The following is a 23217-nucleotide window of genomic DNA, read 5'->3' as shown; positions in this document are numbered from 1 at the left end:
AAATCCATAGCTTTATTACTAGTTTTGTGAACAAAGCTAATTATGATATCTTTGTTTCTATTCAAAATGGTTTTCACTTCTTGTATGATAGAGTAGTCCTCATATTGCTTGTCTGGTTCACCACTTAATAGTTCAATGACATTAGTGGCATCGGTTTCCAGAATGACTTGCTTGTAACCTTCGTCCCACGCCATTTTCAAGCCTAGGAGGCAGGCCCAGAGTAGAGCAGATAAAGTGTCTCCTTCGTGCATGCGGTGAATAAAGGCTTTCATGAACTCCCCTAAAGAACCACGTATTAGACCACCACAAGCACTTGCATTTTTAGTGTAAGAGTAGGCTCCATCTCAAGTAATAGTGCACCATGTCTTCAATCTCCCTCTTAGAAACCAAGCAGTAATAATCATCAGTTAGTCCTCACTGCCTTTGTCTAGCATTGGTTAGAAGGGTCCACTAAGTTGTAAGCCAGAAAAAGGTCTGTACTTTTTGGGGTACTTTTAGCTTCCAAACTTGTTCCCATATCAGATCCTCCTCTGATCCGGCTTTGGAGAGAAAATCATACACTGATCTAGTGGTGAACTTGCCTCTCTTATGCTATCTCCATTTTACATTAGAGTGATCAATGTCAATATCAAGGCCATCATTTAGTTTACTCCATATCTTTTTGATGCCTCCCCAAGTGTTTGAGCTAGCTTGCTCCATATCAATCTTTGGGAGAAGGTCGTTGCCGCATTAGTATTTATCACAGACCACTTTAACCCAAAAGTTGTCTCTGCACTTAATCAGTCTCCATCTTAACTTCATAAGCAGTGACTGGTTCTGTAGTCTTGCATATCGCAGTCCAAGTCCACCCCCAGTCTTCACTGTGCAAACTATTTACCATGAAACTAGGGACATTTTCTTTTTCTCATCAGTACTGCCCTAAAGAAAGCTGTGATTGAGTTTATCCAGTTCATCACAGGTGTTCAATGGCACAAGTGACGTTTGTATAGTGTAAGTTGGGATAGCTGAAGTAACCAAAGAGACTAGAGTAGCTCTACCAGCAAGAGAGATCGAGGCAGTTTTCCATTTGGTTAGCCATGTCTTAACTTTATCGACCATTCCTTGGAAGGAGTCTTTGTTGACATGGCTGTGATGAATAAGAATGCCAAGATACTTTCCCAGATTCACTGTTTGCTTGAAGCCTAGCTCGGAGCTAATTTCCTGGCACCTATTATGGTTCATGTTAGGTGAGAAAAAAACCTGAGTCTTCGAGAAGTTGACTTTTAAGCCAGAGCATCGAGTGAAGTGGTCCAAGTATTCCTTAATCATACTTGCTTGGTGCAGCAACGCTTCCGAGACTAATAAAACGTCATATGCAAAAAACAAGTGGGATATCAGCGGGCCATTTTTGAAAGTTTGATTGGTCTCCACTCATTTTTCTCCATCCTTGCTTGTATTAGATGAGCTAGCTTCTCTATGCAAATTACAAAGAGGTACGGTGAGATGGGACGTCCTTGTTGAACCCCTCGTGAGGATTTAAAGGCCTCAGCTTTATTACCATTCCAAAGGAGTTGTAATTCTACAGATTCAACATAGTTCGCAATGATATCAATGAAGTTTGATGGGAGACGTAACTCGTGCAAGCACCGGATCAAGAATTTCCAGTTAACCCTGTCATAGGCCTTTTCTAAATCAATTTTGATAGCCATGAATCCCTTTTTCCCTCGCATGTGGTGTATAGAATGGATAACTTCCTGAGTGACTATAATATTATCCGAGGTAAGTCTACTGGGTACAAACCCACACTGGTTTGGGGAGATAACGTGAGGCAATAAGTTCTTCATCTGATTCGCCATAATCTTTGTTACCACTTTGTAAATGACATTACAAAGACTAATCGGTCTTAGGTCTTCAAAGGTTTCAGGTGGATCTTTTTTTGGGATAAGGACGATCAGAGTACCGTTAATATCACTAACATCCTAAGGCTGAACAAAGAGATGCTTAATGAATTTCACAACTGATGGGCCGATTGTATTCCATTGGCTTTGGTAGAACAAGGGGTTGAAGCCATCTGGGCCAGGAGATTTTAACACCCTCATGTAGAAAATTGCTTCTTTAATTTCATTTTCCTCCACATCTTTGGCACAACATCAGAGAAAGATATCCTCTAATGGTGGGTAAGAAATGTCGCATTCTAGGAGTTCCCTATTTATAATATATTCTTTGAAAAGTGACACAAAGAATTCTGTTGCTGAGTGCTTAATAATTTCTGAGTCAAAGCTCCACTCATTGTCTTGTAATCGAATGGTATCAATTCGATTCATCTTTTGTCTACCATTAGCATGAGCATGGAAAATTTGGGAGTTTTTGTCACCATAAATGCTCCAGTCAAGCATTGCTTTTTGTGCCCATAACAAGGATTCTTGAGTGATGACTTTTTTGAGCTCCTGCCATAACTGGCTTTAGAGGTCCTCGTAAAATTCAAGGTTCCTTCCATGTTTAAGGGCGTGAGTCACCCCATCAAGTCTTCTCATAATTTTCCTCTTATGACCTTCAATGTGTCCAAACACTTTCTTGTTCCATTGTTTACAATCATCTGCAAATTGAGTGATATTTGAGTTCCATCCAATCGCCTCACTCCAGTTACTTTGGACAAAATCACTGAACTAATCGTGTAGGACCCATGAGACAATGAAGCGAAAAGGCCATTGGGGTTTCTCTGAGGGGGCCTCAAGGCGAAAAAAGGATACGTCGGTGGCCAGACTTGTAAAAGGGGAGGTGGGTTACCTAAACATTAGGAAATTGTTGGCACCAAGAGTCATTAGCTAAAAAATGATCAAGGAATGCCTCTGAAGTGCCTCTCTTCCACATGAAGTCTGGCCCAATATATCCCAATCCCACCACCTCTGTCTCTTCATATTAGTGGTAAAACTCATAATCAACAGTAGTTTTGTTAGAAGCAGTAGAGCGTCTTTCTGAGGCCATAAGAGTGGCATTAAAGTCTCCTCTAATAAGCCAAGGCATTCCCATTGTGCTGCCTATGCGAGAAAGCTCCCTCCAAAGACCTTGTCGGGCTACAATATTAGGACTAGCATAGATGATGGTCATAGACCACTTGTCATGTTTACTATTTTCGATACAGAGATGGATGAGTTGGTGATGTTGTTCAACAATGTCTACCTTTTTTACACCATCATTCCATAAACACCATATGCCTCCAAAGAAGCCTTCAGCATCAATAAAGGTAAATTCTTGAAAACCCACTTTACTTATTCTCTATTCTGTCCTTTTTCTGTTTGATCGAGTTTCTAATAAAGCAAGAAAGTCCAGCTGATAAAATTTCTTGTGTCAGGGTAGGAAAAGACTTCGAGCCTATACATCTTTAGTTCTATATCATCAAATTCATGGGGAAACAATAGGATGGTTCAGTGCTGATTTTATATCCACCACCTGGATAATATCCATGGTTGCCTCAACTACTCTCACTTTTAGCATTCGAGGGTCAAAGGGTCCTACCGAACTAGCTTCTCCAGATTCTCGTCCATATATCATGGGGTTTCAGGATGAGTGGATTCCATCGTTATTATCTGGGACACTTTTTAATCCTGTATCCAATCCTATTGAGCTGGGCCCATTGCTTTGTTCTATGACCATCTCTACATGAGTTGTTTCGTCAGGCCCAACACGAGTTGTGTCCTCAAGCGAGGCCTCCTGGAGTGCAAAAAAGGGATTGTTGAAAGTAATGGGCTGACTGGGGTATCCCACGTTGCTTTTGTCTTTAATAGGGGTTTTATCAGACACTTTATTTTCTTTGCCATGAGTCTTTGGTTTGTTAAAATTTTTCCTTTAGAGCCCATGTGGACCCACATATGTTGCTGATTAGTGATATCATTCCCAAAACAGCTCTTTTGGCGCTCTAATCCTAAAGACTGCTCCTTTTGATTTACTTGTGATCCTGGTATCTTAGCCTGTGATTTTTCGTCATCCTTAAACTTTAGCCCATTATTAGTCTTTATTTTATTTATGTTGCTGAATCTTGCTCTATCTGCATTCATAACTCCTCTATGAAAATCACGACTGACTAACATCTGGGGGTCGAGATGGGGTTCCGTCATTCCTGGTTCTTTTCCGGCCACTGAGTTTTGGGTAGGGCAGTCGATAAGCTTCTTTCCTTTACTCGTAGTATCTGTTTTATCCACTTCTGCATTCACAGATTCGTCAGTAGTGTCTTGTCTATCCCTTCCTGTTGGGGTCTCAGCTTCCTGAAGCAACGAGCAATGAGACTTTGCATGGCCATACCGTTCACAACTAAAACAAGTAATCCTTCATAAACAATCTGGCGATCTTCACCCCAAGCGATGAAAGTAGGAAGTAAAGGTTTTTGCAAGTCAATTTCGACACATATACGGGCAAAGCCTCCTTTGTTGTATATGGATGTGGATCTATCTACTTTGATGGTCTTTCCCACCATGTTACCTATAAGCCATAGAGACTTGACATTATAGAACTTGACTGGTAAATCTGGTATACGTATCCAAGCAGCAATCTTGTGTTGTGTATCAGCTTTCCATGGGTTAAAGTTTAGGCTCCAGCATTGAACAATCAAGTAGTGGTCATCTATCATCCATGGTCCTTCTTGGAATGCATAATCTTGGTCTTCTTTATTAGAGAAGGAGACAATATAGTAATCATTGCTTAAAGGAGTGACCTTTATCAGATCTGTGGGCTTCCACATCTGTCGTACTATGTCAATCAACATGTGTTTTGGAACTTAGGTGCCTAAAAGTTTAATGATTAAGGAGTTCATCCATGGTTTGCACCATGGTGTATATTGCTCTGCTGCAACTTCTAGGACTAGATATCTAGCTTTACCATCGTAACTCCTCCCTTCTTCGCTATCTGAGGCCTCTCTCTGGTCATTAGCCTCCGATTCCTTGTTCTTCTTAGCAAAATAGGCTTTCCAGCCACTAACAATTTCCTTTTCCTCCTCATGTTTAACAAGAAAACCTCTACAGCCTATGGAAAGTAGTTTCTCTTTGTATGAGAGTGGGGAGACCCTTCAATTTGGCACACCCTAGGACCACTCTTACTCCCCTATACGAACGTTCTAAGATCCTCCATTCCCAAATACAAAGGCCATTGGTTCACTAGGATTCTCATAATTCTTGTCTCTTTCTTATCCTCCACCTCGGTCTCCATCGCCTGCACCTCTCCCTTCCTCAATGATGTCGCCCTCGCTCTCACTCATCGCTCCCCTAGTTTTTTTTTTTTTTAGTTTTTCTCTTCTTGGTCCTAATTCTAAAGGGTGTTAAATTTAAGTCGGATTCTTTCTTAAATGTTATATCTTTTTAATTTAATTTATTGCATTATTCTATATGATGTGGTCTAATAAGCGTTCGCATTCCGTGCTCAGCAGTCAAAACGCCATGCGTTTTGAGTGTTGAGCTCTTTTTTTTTGTTACAAAAAATTTTATGCTACCTCAAATTATTAATATAAAAACTAGTTTGATATTTAATTTAGTTTTAAATATAAGATCCCAATCCACTTTATCGCTTATATATCTATATATTTATTTTTCAATATAGTTTTTATAATAATTGCACATGTTAAAGATTTAATCAATTGGTGGTTCTAGTTAATACACATAATTAGTAAAAAGTATTTTAGAGAAAATAAGACCTATTTATTACAAATAACTAATTTAGCTAATTTTTTTAATATACTTGAATTAGTCGAACTAACTCTTCTATTAATAACCAAATGAAGTATGTATAAAAATTATTTTTGGTTAACATTTATCTAGTACTCTAAAATATTTTTTTAGGTGTTTTCAATACCTTAAAGTATTTTATGATTCATTTAGTACCTTAAAATATTTTTTCACATACATTTAATGTCTTAAAAAATTTTCTATTTCCTGATATTGTATCACAAAATATTTTAGAATGCTGAAAAAATATTTCACGATACTAGATAAATCATAAAAGACTCTAGAATTAATACTAGACCTTGAAGTATTTTAGAATAATGAACGCATATGAAAAAATATTTTAGGATACTAAATGAATCACAAAATACTTTAGAATACTAAATACACATAAGAAAATATTTCAAAATATCATAAAATATTTTAAAATATTGAATGTATCTAAAAAAATATTTCAGAGTATTAGACAAATCTTAACTAAAAATAATTTTAATACATATATTTTTTTTGTAATGAAAAAAAATAAAGGTCCCTCATTATATTGCTCAGCACTCAAAACGTTTTGGATAAATCTTAACTAAAAATAATTTTAATACATATATTTTTTTGTAGTGAAAAAAAAATAAAGGTCCCTTATTATACTGCTCTATGTTTTGAGTGCTGAGCACTAATGCGGATCCCATTTAAACTGTATAAATTTAGATTGGTACAACCTTTTTTTTTTTTTTTATAACAAAGTAAACAGAGACAAAACTAGCTACTCATAGGATTCCTGTCACTCTGAGGTCCACCACCACTATCCTCCTTAACTACGTAGGCTAGTTGGCTTGGAAGCTCACTAAAAAAGGATAGATCTAATGCCATAATACTCGCAAACTTGGCCAGAGTGTCAGCAGTGGTGTTCTTCTCCTTGTCACATACACGCAAGTCGACTCTCCAGTCCCATTTAAGCATCATTTGGGCTTCCTGCACTATGCATAGGTTCGGGTGCTCCTCCTTAACACCCTCGATCACAGCATTCACCGCGGCAACACAATCTCCTTCAATTTCTAGGTTTCTGAAACCTCGATCCCAAGCAACCTTTAAGGCCCATAGGATACTCCAAATCTCTGTCGAGAGGCTCGATCCAGAGGGCATTCAATACAGGAAGCCGCATAATACCACGCTCTCATGGTTCCTCGCAAGCCCACCACATCTACGTAGATTCTGTCTCACGTCAAGTGAACCATCTACGTTAAATTTAACCTTTCCTTCGTCAGGTGGCTCCCAGCAAGGCATAGTGACTATGTTTGAGACATGAAGAACTAGCGAACTCCATGCAAGACAAGCGCGAGATCGCGATAGAGTGTCCTGGTGGCTTGGTAAGGTCCCTTGGAAGACTCTATTGTTACGTGCAAGCCAAATGTTACGGTAGATGATCGAGAACGACTGTCTCCACTTGAAATCCTCCAATCGACCCTTAATGGTTATATTTTTCCTGACCCACTCCTTCATGTCTTGGGTAAGGAAAAAATGTTTCCTCCACCATTTTGGGACGCATAGATCCCACACTTGCTTTGCATGTACACAATTCTGGATGGTGTGTAGCATCGTCTCCAATCCTATACCACAGATTTCACAGGTGCCCGATTCATGCAACCCTTTCCGCACACGTGCTTCATTTGTTAGGAGCCTGTCGTGTGACCCCAACCAGAGAAAAGATCGACATTGTTGAGGAACTTTAAGCCTCCATAAATGGCACCAAAATGGTCGGTGATCATTTGCTCTCTCCTGCTGCAATAACTAATACGCATATTTCAATGTGAATGTGCCATCAGGGGATGGCCGCCATATAGGTATGTCGACCACATCCTGATAGAAGATACCTAATCTGGCAATGGTGTCTAGAATGGACTCAAGCAAGTAAGTTTCAAACATAGGCCATTCCCAACCTCCTGTAGCAGACACCACGTTAGCCACGTTCCACTTCTTCACCTCATTTGGTATCGTATGGACAACAAGGTCCTCCAGTTTTTCACCTGAGGCAATCCACCTATCAGAACGAATTTAATCGACCATCCCGATCCGAGCTTGAAGCCCATATTCTCTTTTTACATTGTTCTAAGCTGAGCAGATCCTAGGCCAAGTCCTCGAATTCTTTCTCCTTTTTTCCATCTTAGGAATGATGTCTTCCCTGCCTCTGTACTTCTCACGAAGGAACTTGACCCACAGTGTGTCCTGTCTTTTAATAAGACCCCAACCTAGCTTGATCATGTAAGCTTGGTTTTGGTCTTTAGAAGCTCTGAGTCCCAAACCTCCCTCCGTTTTGCTTCTGCACACCTTCTCCCAGGAAACCAACTGAGGCCGTCGCCTAGACTCTGTACTCCCCCACAAAAAATTCCTGCACTTCTTATCAATCTACTAACAAGTTGCCCCAGGTAGTAGAGTGGTTTGCATTGCATAGCTTGGTATAGTTGCTACCACAGATGAAACCAACGTGCGTCTAGCTACAAAAGAGAGGAGTTTGCTTTCCAACCAAATAACCGTGATTCCATTTTATTTAGAATGAAATGGAATGTATGTTTTGACACCTATTCATGGAACAAAGGCATTCCGAGGTAGCGACCCAAATCAGCAATAGCCTAAAACCCAAGAAACTCGCTCATCTCTTGACGGCGAGTATGAGAAATATTCTTAGAGAAGAAAATCCTTGTCTTAGACGCATTGACTTTTTGCCCTGAGATCATGCAAAAGTCATTTAGAATGGCCTTAATAATACCAGCCTGCTCCATGTTTGCCTCAACAAAAAGGAGAATAGCATTAGCAAAAAAGAGATGAGAGATGGTAGTACCTCCTTTGTGAAGTTTAAATGGCCACCATTCTCCTCGATCAACTTCGCCTTGAATAAGCTGTCCCAATTTCTTAATGGCAAGCACGAACAAGTATGGAGAGGAGGGGTCACCTTGGCGAACACCGCGAGTAGGTAGGGAGTCCTTGGCTCATTCTCCATTCCAAAGTAGGCTCATTTTCGGGCTAGACACACAAGCTTTAATGACGTCATTAATGTAACGTGGGAAACCTAGCTCTTTTAAGCAGTTGAAGATAAAGCTCCATCGAACTCGATCATAGGTTTTTTCGAGGTCAATCTTGATTGCCATGAACCCTTTCGACCTCTTTTGGTTTTTTATACTGTGACTAATCTCCTATGCAAGGATGATGTTATCAGTACTCTATTTTCCCTTTACAAAGCTGCATTGGTTGGGAGCAATAATTTTTGGCATGATGTCCTTTAGTCTATTTGTAATTATCTTTGTGACAACTTTATAAATAACATTACATAGACTGATTGGACAGAAGTCACGAATAGTTTGGGGAGAATCAACCTTGGGTATAAGAACAATCTGCATATCATTGATGGATTGTACAATAGTGGGCTTGTCAAAGATATCACGTACTTGCTACATCATCCTACTTCCAACAATTTCCCATTGACTTTGAAAGAAGAGGGGGTTAAGGCCATCAGGGCCTGGTGCTTTGAGTGGACTCATGTCAAATAGAGCCCTTTTGATTTCATCATTATGAATGTTCCTTCCTAAGTGTTGTAGGTCTACCGTCTCCAAACTAGGAAACCCCACATCAAAGACGATATTTGGTTGACCGTACCTTCTTCAGAGAACAGTGATTCAAAAAACTTAGTACCCATAGTCATGATTTCTTGTGGATTGTATGACTAGTCACCGGATTCCAACCTCAGCTTCAATTCTGTTACGTTTTCATCTACAGCTGGCCACTGTATGGAAATATCTAGTATTGCGATCCCCATGGTGATACCAAGTGCACCGTGATTTTTGAAGCCACGTTAGCTCCTCTTGAGCAAGGGTTTCTTCAAGTTGCATCCATGTTTCCTCTCTAGCTTTTTCAAGTTCAGTCAAGCTCCCTACTCCCTTTATTTTTCTGTTCAGGACTTCAAGCCTTCTGTGCAGCTAATTTTTTCTTCTGTTTATATCCCCAAACACATTTCTATTCCATTGTTTGAGTCTCTCCTTAAATATCGAGATTATGTTATTCCAGTCTCCTTGTTGTTACCAGTTATCTTTCATGAAGGGAGCAAAGCTTTTATGCATGACCCAAGGAGCAAAGAAGCGGAACAAAGCGTTGCGACTCCTCTTCCCCGGGGCATCGTTTAACGATAACAAAAGTGGGTAATGGTCAGATTTGTACGTTGAAAGATGCCAGAGGGAAGCATTAGGATGGGCCTGGTACCAATCATTACTTACCAAGACTCGATTAATTCTGCTGGAACTCGAGCCTCTGTGCCAAGTAAATTTGGGTCCACTAAAACCGATGTCCAACATGTCACTATCTGTTACCCATCTGTAGAAGGCAGGTTCAGGAACTTTGGGGTAAGGAGAGCGGGAGTTATGATCCTCATGCACTAGAGTGGTGTTAAAATCCCCTGCTACAACCCATTTCCCAGTAACTGAGCTGTTCAGAGTATTAAGCTCTTGCCAAAGGAATCTTCACTTGCCAAATGAAGGGTCCCCATATACCACAGTCAAAGCCCATTCATCCACCATGCCTTTATTCATGGTGCTGTGTATAAGGTAGTTGGTTTTGAGCTCAATGACGAAGTCAAGTGAGTCTTGCCAAAAAAGCCAGATGCCCCCGCTATAGCCCCTAGCTTCCACGAAGTCCATATTATGCCATTGGAGTCGATGTGCTATTGCATTAGCTTTTTTGGATTGTTGTCTAGGTTCCAACAGAGCCAAGAAAGAGACCTCATGACGGTTCCGGAGATCGCACAATAGGCGACTAAATGTTCAACTTCCTACTCCGCGTGAGTTCCAAACTAGTAGTTTACTATCCATAAAACTAGTAGAAGAGTGCGAGGATCACTGTCCTACATGTGAGACTCAACGAGCATGGCGTTCACATCCTTAACTTCATGAACACTAGTTTTTACATTGTACCCCTCTGACAAAGGATTCATTCTAATGAGGAACTCTGTGTTGGTGCATGGTCCTGGGTCCAGAAGGTCATTGCTCTCCGAGCTTATGGGGGTTGGCAAGGATAGCCCACCATTGGTGTCAGTAGTGGGTTTTTCCCCATTGGTAGTCACTCTTTCCATTTTTCTGTTTGTGTCCTGGGCTTGCATCAAATCTTGTCCCATAGTTAGATCCGTATCAAGGTCTTGTTGATTTCTCACTCTCATGTAGTCATCCATCAGGCTTACTTTCCCTCTATTGTGGTTCATCTCCTTACGTATGCCTTCAGTTTTGCTCCCTGTCCCACTCTTATTATCAACCGGGTATCCACGTGGTCTCCCTCCTTTACTACGAGACTTAGCAACCAAAGTAGTATCCTGTGACGTGATATTCTCCCTAACTACCTAATCTCTTCGTGACTGTACCTCAGTATCATTGAGCATTAAAGCAGAATATCATGACCCCACGATAGTCTGATTTTTGTGACTGTTAGGATCTTGTTTATTTCCCTGATTTGAGTCCCTGATTATTCTACAATTATTTCACCTTGAAGTTCAGACCATCCACCCCCTATACAACGGTTCTTCCTCCTGAGTCTTCTTCGCCGAAGCCGCTTTCTGTGGTGTTTGTTGCTTCACAGCATTCGGGTTGCTTGTTTCCTCCATGTATCTCAAATAGTGGTCTTGGTCATGGCCATATTTACCACATCTGAAACATATAAAGTGCAAACCTTCATAGACGACTTTCTTTTCCTTACCATTCATCAGAATCATCGGCAGTAGCAGTTTCTTTAGATCAAGCTCGATGCATAGTCTGGCAAAACGTGCCTTTGATTTGTATAAAGTGTTTGTATCGACTCTAAGCACACCTACCGATCTGACTACCGACCACATATAGAATCCCTTAGTCATAATAATCCATGGGAAACTTAGGAATCCTTACCCGGCTGCAACCTTTGTTATTTCCTCCTCATTTGGGTCGAAATCCGGTTTCCAGGGTTGAACTGTTAGATAATGATCCAAAATAAGACAAGGACCTTCCATTAGCACATAATCATAGTCATCCTTATGAGTAAAATTAACTATGAATTATCCCAAGCCAAATTAAATTGGTACAACATTAGTATAAGATCTCACTGAAAGTTGAGTTTGATCATAAATATAAGATCTTAATATTATCTTTTTTCCAAACTATCCCTTTTGTTCCACATGTTAAGGGAGTTAGAATTTTCAATGCAAATGATTTAACAAGAGATTATTTTAGAGAAACTTGCTATAAAATGAGTCAACAAAGAAAGTAAAGTAAAGAAGAGATAGAGACAAAAAAGAAGAAGAAGAGAGAACTACATTTTATTCATTCACTTTCCTTCACTTGCACCACAACACAAATAACAAGTCCTATTTATAGGCATAATCTTATACATAGGTTGTATTTATACTTAAATAATAGATAGTGAACAATAAATCACATGAATATCAGTGGGGCATGAGTTACAAGATTAAAAGCATAGTGGATGAGTAATACATAATGAAAGTGGAAGGACTTGATGAAATTGAAGAAGAAAGGGAGATGGATATCCACACTATCATAACAAAACCAACATATATTTATAATAAATAACTAATTAAACTAGTGTTCTTAATTTATCCATATTGATTAAGTAGTTCAAAGTGAACTACTTTGTACGATGTAGTATATACTTAGCCCGCAATTAACTCTAAGGTGACTAATGATGAATTCAATATTTTAATATATATATATATAACATTAAATTTATATCAAATAAATATATTCATAACTTATGGACAGTATTAAATATTTTTTTCTAACTACTTCTGCTATATAACACATATGCCCATGCATGTCTTCCAGATGTATTTTACCTTTTACGAGAAGATATGGAATATTGGAATCTGATTATGTATATTGATTTTCTACTTACCTGTCTTCCTATTTTAAATTCCTTTTGCTTTGCCCTTTTAAGAAGATATATGAATCTTGGAATTAATCTGATTATGTTGATTTTCTACTTAGGAATCTGATGATGTTGAATTTCTGCTTAAACTATTTTTCCTACTTTGAATATATTATTCTTTTTGCATTGCCTTTTGAATTGTTTACATACATACACTACTACAGACCCACGAAGCCCTTGGGATAAGCTAAAGGTGATGGAGTTGACGGTGGATACTGGATAGGGATATTACTTAAAATAAATTGTAGAATGGTATGTGGAGGTGATGGAGGGACACAAGGCAACTAAAATTGGAATATTATTAATTACTTTTATTCTGCCTTCGATTTTCTAGAAGCTAGATAATTAATTTAAAAAATTATTAAATTAGTTATTTATTAAAAAAATGTATGTTAGTTTTCTAAAAATACCTTCTTAATAATTTACATTATTGAAACTACTTCATAAACACCTTTAATTATGTGTAGTCAATAGAGATAATTTAAAAGAAAAATTATAAATTTAGGAGATGAATTAATTAGCTCTTGTATTTAGGATAATAGCTAACTCTTTGAGCACTAAAAGAAATTAAGTCTAGCGGAACAGACTAGTTCCTCACAATAAGTTAGAATCCTTATTAAGAAATGTGCTCATGCATTGTTTTATGTATGTCATAACGCTAGTATAAATTAAAATTTACGATGACAAACTTAAATGTTCTCGGGCTCAATCGGTAATTTAGCTCTAATATAAGCATAACAATCATCGCACCTATTAATCACGAACTTCTATGTTTAGATTGTTAAATGAATAATTCCATAATCACTAGTACATTCCAAAAAAAACGATTTAAAAAAAAAAATCAAATGGTTCATGTTGTGATATAGGAGCAACAACTCGACAAGGACAGGGAGAACCTGCCCTGATATATTTCTACATTGATAAATACCATTTTTTATATTGAATTTTAATCTAACCATTTTGAGGTGACCAAACAATTTCAACTTTGTTGGGCACATAAAATCTTAAAAAAGCTTAAACTCTCTTCAATCAACTAGCTAGCTGTGAGTAATTTACAGTTTGATGAAAGCGTAGGCCAAACATTTTATTCAAAAAAATGAATAAAAATTCACGAAACAAAATAAGATCCAAATAAAACTGCTGCACTGTTTGCCTCTCATTGGGATTAGTTAATATTAAAAAGGAAATAGGGTTTGCGAATGCTACCCTAATTTAAGTCCAACAATACTCAAAACTAACATAATAAGAATATTATTAGCTCCAGATTCTTATATTAATAGTTTAACATTCAATTTGATCTGAAATATAATACCCCAATCTATTTTGTCTTATATATCTATTTTTTTAAGATAGCCCTTTTAGTAGTTGCACATGTTAAAATATTTCATCAATAGTAATTTTAGCTAATACACATAATTAGCAAAGGTATTTTACAGAAGACAATACCTATTTATTACAAATAATTAACTTAATTAATTTTCTTAATCTACTCAAATTAGTCAATTAGCTCTTATACTAAGAATCAAAGGCAATATACTATTTGATGAAATATTTAACATGTGCAACTATTACGGCCTCATTTGGATTGTCATTGGAGAAGGTAAAAGCACATGGGGAAGTGTGAAACTGAGGTTTGTGGCTTATTTGAGTAAAATTGGTTGTTTGGATGGGTTTCTTTTGTAACTGACTTATGAGAAAAAATAATTTTTCTAATTGACTTATGAAAACACAATCTGGATCAATTTTTGTAACTAACTTATGGGAAAATTGTGCAAAGTTTATGATCTAATTAGTTATGTGATTTCATTTACTTTAATTAGAGACCAAATGAATTTTAATTTATATTCATATTTGTCCATTATGTATATTTAATTAATCATCTATAATGTGTTTTCAAATTTTTCTCCGTAACAAATATTTTTATTTTATAATTTCACAAATAAACTATTTATATTTTATCATAATAATTTTAAGTATTTTTTTAAAACTATTATCACATTAAAAACATAAATTTTAAACACTATTATTCAATAAAATCCATACCTTTTTCAGTTATTTTACAACAAAACTAACTTTTTTTATTAATCATCCAAACAACTTTCAACTTTTTCAACTAACCTTTTAAAAGCACCTATCTAAACATAAATCGTATTACACTAACTGACTTTTACTCTAATTTCAGTTATAAAAGTCAGGTAAGCTAGAAGTCAGTTTTGCTCAACGCCAATCCAAACATACTCTATAAGAACTACCTTAAAAAAATAAATAAATATAAAAGACAAAATAGATTGGAGTCATGTATTTAGGATTAAATTAAAAATCAAATTAGCTCTTATATTAAAGATTGGAGATAGTAATTATTTAAAAAAACGATGGGAAATGCGGTTTAAAGTCACCCAAAGTAACTGAAAAACGATAGTGTGTCTTTCTAGCATTTAGGGGTGGAAATAGGCCAGGCAGCCTGTCATGGGTCTATGGCATGGCCTGTAAATGGCCTGACCTAGCTTATTTAAATATCAGAACAGGCTCAGGCCTGTAAAAAGGCTTGTTTACTTTATCAGGCCAGGCTCAAGCCTGATAGTAAGCCTATTAGGTGGCCTGAGCCTTTTTTTTTTTAGGTTAAAATTGTAAATGGATAGGAGAGAATCTGTTATTCTGATTGGTTAATTGAAAAAACTCCACCCACATAAACGTGTTATCTAAAGCTTATTGCATGCCTCATTTCATTTCCATTCTCTATAATAAAAATAATTGATGTATGTATAATGACACATATTTGAACAGAAAAAGAAAACATAAGTGCATTAAAAAAATAAAAGTATCATTCATTTATTTGATCCATGCTTTTCATATTAATCTTATATAGAATATATATATATAATTAACCTATTATGTTTTAAACCGTATATATGTGTGGTCAATCTCATTCTTATTATAATAGTTACTTAATTAATTTAAATAAATAAATAAATTATAATAAATGTAACATATTTGTTTTAAAACAACCATGTGTAACAACAAGATCAAATATCATTTTGTTAGCAAATTAGTTTGACCAAATGATAAATTTAAAATATAAAGGGGATTAAGGATGTTTCATATTTTAAATTAGATCTAGTCATCAACTAATTTTTATACTAGAGATGGGATAAAGTGATATTTTTACACCAGAGTGAAATTATGTTTTCTAATAATTTTTCATATTTGATGTTTTTTGGGCCTAAAGTGACATGTTTTACAAATTGTGTTAATTTGATAATTTCATATTTTTTGTTTGTATTTTAGATAAATTGCGATGAATTATTGTAATTTTGAATTGATTTATATGTGTTTAAAATTTGTTAAAACATAGGCCTCTTAAAAAATCACGGGCCATAGGCTAGGCTCAAGCCGATTAAAAAGCCTTTCACAAGCCGCAGGTAAGGCTCAAGCCAACAGGCCTCACCACAGGCCGGGCGTGTTAAGAGTGAGGCCTAGCCTGGCCCGGCCTATTTCCACCTTTACTAGCGCTATAAGTTCTCCATGTTATACGTGGTTTTATACGTTCAAAGAGCACCCACCTAACCCCCGAACCGTTTGGTTTAGTGGTATGGGTGGGTGTGTGTGGGGTGTGTGGGTAGGGGTTCGATCCCCTTTCTTGTAACCGGAAAAAAAAAAGAGCACCCACCTAACATGTTAATCTTTTATAACGTGATCTCCGTCTAATATGTTGGTCTTTCACCATTAGTTCTAACTCTAGGAGGGCGAATAAAATGTCGTGAAACCGAGTTGTCAGGTTGGAATGGGGGTGGATTATTATTATTGGCCTTATGATCTCATAAGTGAAATATAAAATCTTAATCCACTTTATTTTTATCTTTTTCTAAAATATCTTTATTAATTGTAAGGAGTTCTCATTAAGGATAATTCCTATAATCCAATACAAATTGTTAAAGAGGATAGTTTAGGGAGGCCAACACATATTTGTGACAAATAACTAATTTAACTAATTTTTTAATCATCTTAAATTAATTATTTATTCTTTATTTTAAGGAGTGGAAGTAGCATGATTTATAAGTTCAAGAAATTCTTCCATTTGTAATGGATTCTCCTTTTAAACATGTGAGCGTAACACATCAACTCGTATTTGTTGGTAGCTTGTTATTTTTAAAACTAATAACACTATGTCAATTTCTAAGACTATCCTCGTTGTTCATATATATAAAAATATATATCTATTTTACAAGTAGCTAGCCAATATTGTTGGCCAAAAAATAAAAAAGCTAGCCAGTATTAAGGAAATTATGAGAATCATAATATCCAGTTTCCTCGTCGTCTCTCTCGCATCAACCATGGATGCCCAGGTAGCTTCGCAAGCATCACCTTCTTATCTCCCTTCACTCCAAAGCAATGACCCATCATTCGCACCTGTGGTCGCGGCCCTCGGTTGCTCCTTCTTGTTCGTCGTCTTCTTCACCTTCTATCTCCGCTACTGCTCCGACACCAACCTCACCGTCGCAGACCAGCCCGTAGCCGTCACCGTCAATTATTACAGACCCCACGAATCTCAAGGTGTCGACTCCAAATTACTTCACACCTTTCCCATCCTCACGTATTCCAACCTTAAAGATCTCAAGCTTGGTGGGAATGCCCCGCTGGAGTGTGCGGTGTGCTTGATCGAGTTCAAACACGACGACATGCTCCGATTGCTTCCGATATGTAACCATGTCTTCCACCCTGATTGCATCAAGAAGTGGTTAGCGTCTCACGTGACCTGTCCAGTTTGTCGAGCGGCGTTGAGGCCGGAGCGCCGCCAAGGTGAGGAGGAGATGGCGGTGGTGACTCAGAACGAGGCGAGTGAAGCCGAGGAGGAGGTTGCTGATACATGGGCAAGACAAACGACGAGGGCGGCGGCGGCGGAGGAGGAGGGTAGTTTTGGGGAGAGAGGATTGAGGAGGAGTCATTCAACGGGTCACTCTTTGGATTTGGAGGAATGGAGAGGGAAGGATGTGGAAATGTACATTCTGATGAGGTTGAGGGAGGATGCGAGGAAACAGATGATGGTGGATCACAGCGGAATTCTGGGTTGCAGTACCCCGACGAACTCCGATGTGTTTCGGGGACGACGTGAAGATGAAGGAATCAGTGGAGGACGGTCGGTTCTTTCTGAATGACATCTCTCATTTGTTACATCTGCTAATGTGTCTCCCTCTCTATCCCCTTCTTATTCTCATTCAAATTCCATCCTTCACATGCAGCGATTTGCAGGGAACTCGAGAAGGAAGTGGCCTTGATCGTTCCTCAACGACAGAAATTAATTAGAACAGCCTATAAATTTTTTTTTTAAAACTTATTTTAATTTCTTTAAATTTTAAAAGGAATAAGGTACAAATTTGTGTTGGAAGTTTTCTTTTAGGAGTGCTAGGCAATGATCATTGTTAGTTTTTTAATGGTAAATGGTGATGTTACACTTTCAAATTTTTAGGACAAGTTTGTACTCAGAAAAACTTTTAAGTACTTAGCGTTCTTAAGTGAAAACTTTTGAATAAATGTAAACTTTAATCCAAATTTAAATAAAGATAATCTCTTAATGTTAATCTTTTAAAAAATAAATTTTTATTTAAAAAATTATGAATTGAAAATTAAATTTGAATCATTCAAGCTTTATTTAGATAGTGATGATCTTAACATATCAATAAGTATCATGATATTTATTTATATGATAAGCACTGAATTGATCACAAATACATACATGTATGTATATCTGCGCGGGAGCGGAAATCGTTCAAAGATGAGTATATTTTGTCCAACTACATGAAATTATTTGGATTATATGTTCATCCGACACTACAAAATAACATTGAATCACCAACAGAATTTATTCCATCGCAAAAATCCATTGGAAAACCGTGGCAAATTCCATCAAAAATTCCATCAGTAAATTTATCCACGGAAGTTTCAATGGATTTTTAACAGAAATTACCCATGAAATGTTATCCGTGGCTAATTTTGTCATAAAAGTGAATTTCTTTTTCCCAAAAATTTATATCTTTATTCTTATAAAATGTAGTCATTCTATTTTTTGTGAGGTGAAAGACTACACTATGTAAGAAAGAAGCAAATGAAAATTTCGTAAAGGAACATAGTGAAATCCTAGAAGTATGGGTGAATTATAATAATTTGATCTATGCACTTGATTGCCTTAAGTATGAAAAAGGAAAACTTACTGTTTGAGTTATTAGTTGATTGTGACTATTTCGAATTAATTGAATATTATTGATCATAATATAGAAGAATAAATGTTAGAGACAAAATTGAATTTTACTAATCTTGAGAAATCATATGAAGAATATAATGGGTGCAAAGCAAATATTTACATGAAATGATGTAAAACAATATTGCTAACTTATTAGTATTTAGTTTCATAAAACTGTGAACAAAAACAAAATTCTCCTACCAAATATTTAACATACTTATATTTTGAGGATTTAGACTCAACAATTTTGATCCTGTTAATTAAACAAAATGCTTGATGATTTGATTGTATACGATAGTGATTTATAGCAATCCTTATTACAATGTGAGAGATGTATGAATCCTAAACATCATCTCTTGTAATTTATTCATGACAACATTATTCTTCTTTTTTACTCCACAACTTCATGTAAGTAGATATTGTCAACATTATATTATATATAAATATGTTATCTATTTTTAAAAATAGCTGGACATTTTTAAACTGAAAAATATCAAATCATTTTAAATGATACTAAAAAATAATTAAACTGGTATTTGATAGATCATAATTTAAAAAATTAATATTAATAACTGTTTACAAATAATACAATTAGAAGGTTATACTATAACATAAAAAACATATATTTAATGAATTACTAATAAATAAAAATTAGAATCTTATGTAAATAAAAATAGTGAATATGAAAATAGCTTATTTTTTTTTCCTTGTTTTTTTTAAAGTTAGTCCACCAGCACATTTTTAATACAAAATAATATTAATCAAATTATACTAACAAAATATATCAACATTAGTATCAAGTTGGCTAGATAGATTGAGAAAAGGTTGGCCAAATATTATAATATTATTCTAAATATAATATTATTGTCCTTGTGTGTGAAAAATAGTAAGACTTAAATTTAAATTATTTTTATAAAATGTAATTTTGTCAATTTTTTGTTTGAAGATACCATATTTCAATTACTAGAAGGCTAAATTTATTCTCCCTCAAAAGATTTTCACCTTCCCTCCATTAGCCCATTTAATTTGAGACTTTATTTTTTCAAAAAAAATTAATTTTTCTCTTCTCTTTCTTCCAACAATTAACCCTCCTTGGATAATAATGATAAAATCATATTTTGCCTTATTATTTTATAGAAAAAATTAGGAAAAAGGACCTAAAAAATAATATTTATTGGGAAGGATCTTAATAATTATGATTGTTTACAGGGACCAAATATCAAAATATAAATTTAAAAATACTACATTATCCCTAATTAAATCCCTACATTTCCTCTTATCATACCTCCATTTAATATATTTTCTATAATCTTTTTAATTTATACTAAAATTTTTTATAGTTTGGTCTCATCAATATTGACAAAAAATTATTAAAATCAAATAAAAATTATTTATTATTAATAAAAGATATTTTGTATAACTAAACAAACAATTAAATGAAATTATTCGTGTACATGAATAATGCTAGCAATAGTTAGTTTTCATTTTTGCCTTCGTGCGGCTTTTAATTGGACTTTCCTCTTTCTTTCTTTATTTTTTTTAGTAAATTATTGCTATGTATATTTTTTTTATAAATTTATTTAAATGTAAAAAAATATTTTAATTGATTTTAATAGATACCATTGAAAAGTTTATAAATATTTTTCTTATTAATTTCAGTTTCTTAAAATATTAAACGCTTAGATATACAATAGTATTCAGATTTATTTTTATATCTGAAATTTCCATTCTCTTAATTTTAGTAATTCTATTTTTATTATGATTTATTTTAAGTGACATATCCAGATTAAAAAAAAATTAAAACCATGAAAATTTTTAGTATCGTTAATCAATTTGATTTTTATATTATTTGGATTTCACCTTATGTCTACCTCTAAGATGATACGCAACTATTTTTTTTTTTTGGTGAAATATAAAAAGCTAGAAAAAAGTTAAAAAAAAGAAAAAGAAAGTCACTGAAAACCAAAACTGCAGAGTTTTGAATGAGCTAGGGTACCGTCTTTTGAATCCCTTCTTCTTCTTTTTCTTCAGCACAACTGCTAAGGCTATAACGGCGGCTTCTTCCTCTGGAATCCTAGCTGGCAGCACACCATTGTCCAGTTCCTTCTCCACTGACCTTCGAGCTCATCGATATTGTTCATCATCGTCATCGGCCTCTCCCTTCTCCTCCACCGTCAACACCAACATTCACATTCCCTTCATCCACTAACACTATTGACGTCGTCCATGTCCTCTTCGAACCACATAGTGCCATTCACCTAAGAACCAAAACCCGTGACTTCTTCCTCCATCAAGCTTCGACGACGACGACATCCTCCATTATCACCATCGAGCTCGATGTCCTCTAGTACTTCACTGTGGTCACTATTTATGCTTCAGTCTTTGGTGACCAACGTTTTGCTTGTCGATGCAACCATTGTCCCTTTTAGATAAGTTATATATATGGTTTTTGGTCCCATAATCTTGGTTCCACTACAAACAAAAAGACTTTAGGCGATGACTTTTGGTGGCGATAAAAAAAAGTCATTGCTAAAAGTTAGACTTTCGATAGCGACTTTTGGCGAGGACAAAAAAAAGTTGCTGCTAAAAGTTAGACTTTCGACGGTGACTTGTTAGGGTTGCTACTGAAAGTAAACTTTTAGTGGCGACTATTAGTGTCGCCGCTAAAGGTTCGACTTTCAATGGCGACTTTCTAATGTCACCACTGAAAGTATAATCTAATAATATATATTTTATTTTACAATAATAATAAACAAATTCAATCTAGCTCAACGGCGAGACGATTGGACACAAAAGGAGACGGTCACAAGTTCAAACCCTTAAGAAGACACATTTAAGGTGAAAATATTTGGGCAGTGACGTGGTAGGGAGGGGTGACATGGCATGGTAGTGGTGACGTGGTAATGACGTCGAGGCAACCGATGATGACATTGAGGTGGCCAATGGTGACGTGGTATCTAGTCGGTGGTGATGCGGTGACCGACAACGATGAGGTGGAAGTGGCCAGTGATGACATGGTGTCACGTTGATGATGTGGAGTCTGTAAAGCCAACTTTTCTTAGGTATCACTTTCAAACGCGACAAAAAAGCCACCGTTGAAAGTCACTTTTGGCGGTGACAAACAAAGTTCTTCAGCGACGACAATAAGGTCGCCACCAAACAGCTTTATGGCGACATTGAAACTTCTACTGTCTTTCATGGTGACTTTTTTTTATTGTAACATCCTGAGTTTTTATTGGTTTTAATAACCTCTTTTTGTTGATTTTAAGGATAGATTAGTGATTTAAAATGTTGATCTTGGTGTTTTTTTGGAATTTAGGCTTGTTGGAGGAATAGGTGAACGATCCCTCTCAGGGTAATTTGCCGTGGCGAATCGGGATTCCGGGGGAGAGTACCTTTCGAGAAGGTTTCGTCGCGGCGTAGGTGAGGCATGCCGCAGCAAAGATTTTTTTGGGCGAGCGAGAGTTTCCTCTCGGAAGCTTTCGCCATGACAAAGGTTGGAGTTTGCCGTGGCGAAGTCGGGTTTTCAGGCGAGTAATCCCTCTCGGGATTAGTTCGTCGCGGCGAAGGGGTCCGAATCTATATAGTCGCGGGAGGGTTCAACTGTGCGAAAATTAGAAAAAATCTGAGGTAGAGAGAGAGGCTCTGCTGGGTTTCGGTATTTTTGGCTTGGAGGGGGCATGTCTAAGGATCTTCCTCAAGTAAGTGATTTTAACCTCTAATCTACTTTCTTTCTTGAATTTCTGAGGATTTGTGGTGAAACCCTAGGATTTTCTAGGTTGTGATGGAATTGAGGTTTTTGACCGATTGTTTTGAGTTTAATTGATTGCTTTGGGTTTAGTTTAAATATTTAATCGGTGTAGTTTTCCTTGGATTTAAAGAATCTGAGTTTTGAAGCTAGGGTTTATGGAAATGGGAGGTTTGTGATGAGGATGATAATGTAGAGTTGATTCTGAGTTTTGTGATTTGGGTTATGTTAGGAGGGTTAAATTGGATGTTTAAATTCGGTTTAGATTGTTGTTAGACTTCAATTGTTCAAATGGGATGTTTGGGTGTAGAATTCCTATAGTGGGTCCTTGAGGTTTGAACTCTAATTGATGCTTGGAAGGGGATATGATGTTTTAATGGACTTTTATGACTTTGGAGTGTTGTTATGATGTTATACCCTTTGAGTTGGGTAGAGTTTTTGGTTGGAGCTAGGAATTTTGTGTCCCCAAGTGTTGTTTTGGCCACATTTTAGTTTGAAAGCTATACATGATGGTTGTGTGTTTGTGTGCTTGTGTAGACCGTTTGTGAGCCTTGTTGGTGCACGGAACCGTATTGTTGGTTGTTATTCCTTGCTCAGGCGAGAGGTAA

The 23217-nt window shown here is 36.3% G+C and overlaps 2 protein-coding genes across 2 annotated transcripts; one reads left to right on the top strand and one right to left on the bottom strand.

Moving 5' to 3' along the window:
• Positions 1–6440: 6440 nt before the first annotated feature.
• LOC114761036 (uncharacterized) lies at positions 6441–6824 on the bottom strand. Its single transcript, XM_028950345.1, has one exon. The coding sequence runs from the start codon at positions 6822–6824 to the stop codon at positions 6441–6443; it is 384 nt and encodes a 127-aa protein (XP_028806178.1).
• A 10133-nt stretch (positions 6825–16957) lies between these two features.
• On the top strand, positions 16958–17779 carry LOC114761035 (E3 ubiquitin-protein ligase ATL6-like). Its single transcript, XM_028950344.1, has one exon. It carries the CDS (start codon positions 16958–16960, stop codon positions 17777–17779), a length of 822 nt encoding a protein of 273 aa, XP_028806177.1.
• The last annotated feature ends 5438 nt before the right edge of the window (positions 17780–23217 follow it).

This window comes from Neltuma alba, unplaced genomic scaffold, assembly GCF_004799145.2.
Source record: "Neltuma alba isolate B1F8T4 unplaced genomic scaffold, ASM479914v2 tig00011067_pilon, whole genome shotgun sequence".
Classification (NCBI taxonomy): Eukaryota; Viridiplantae; Streptophyta; class Magnoliopsida; order Fabales; family Fabaceae; genus Neltuma; species Neltuma alba.
The sequence above is the reverse complement of the archived record's forward strand: the minus strand, read 5'-3'. Positions and strand labels throughout refer to the sequence as shown.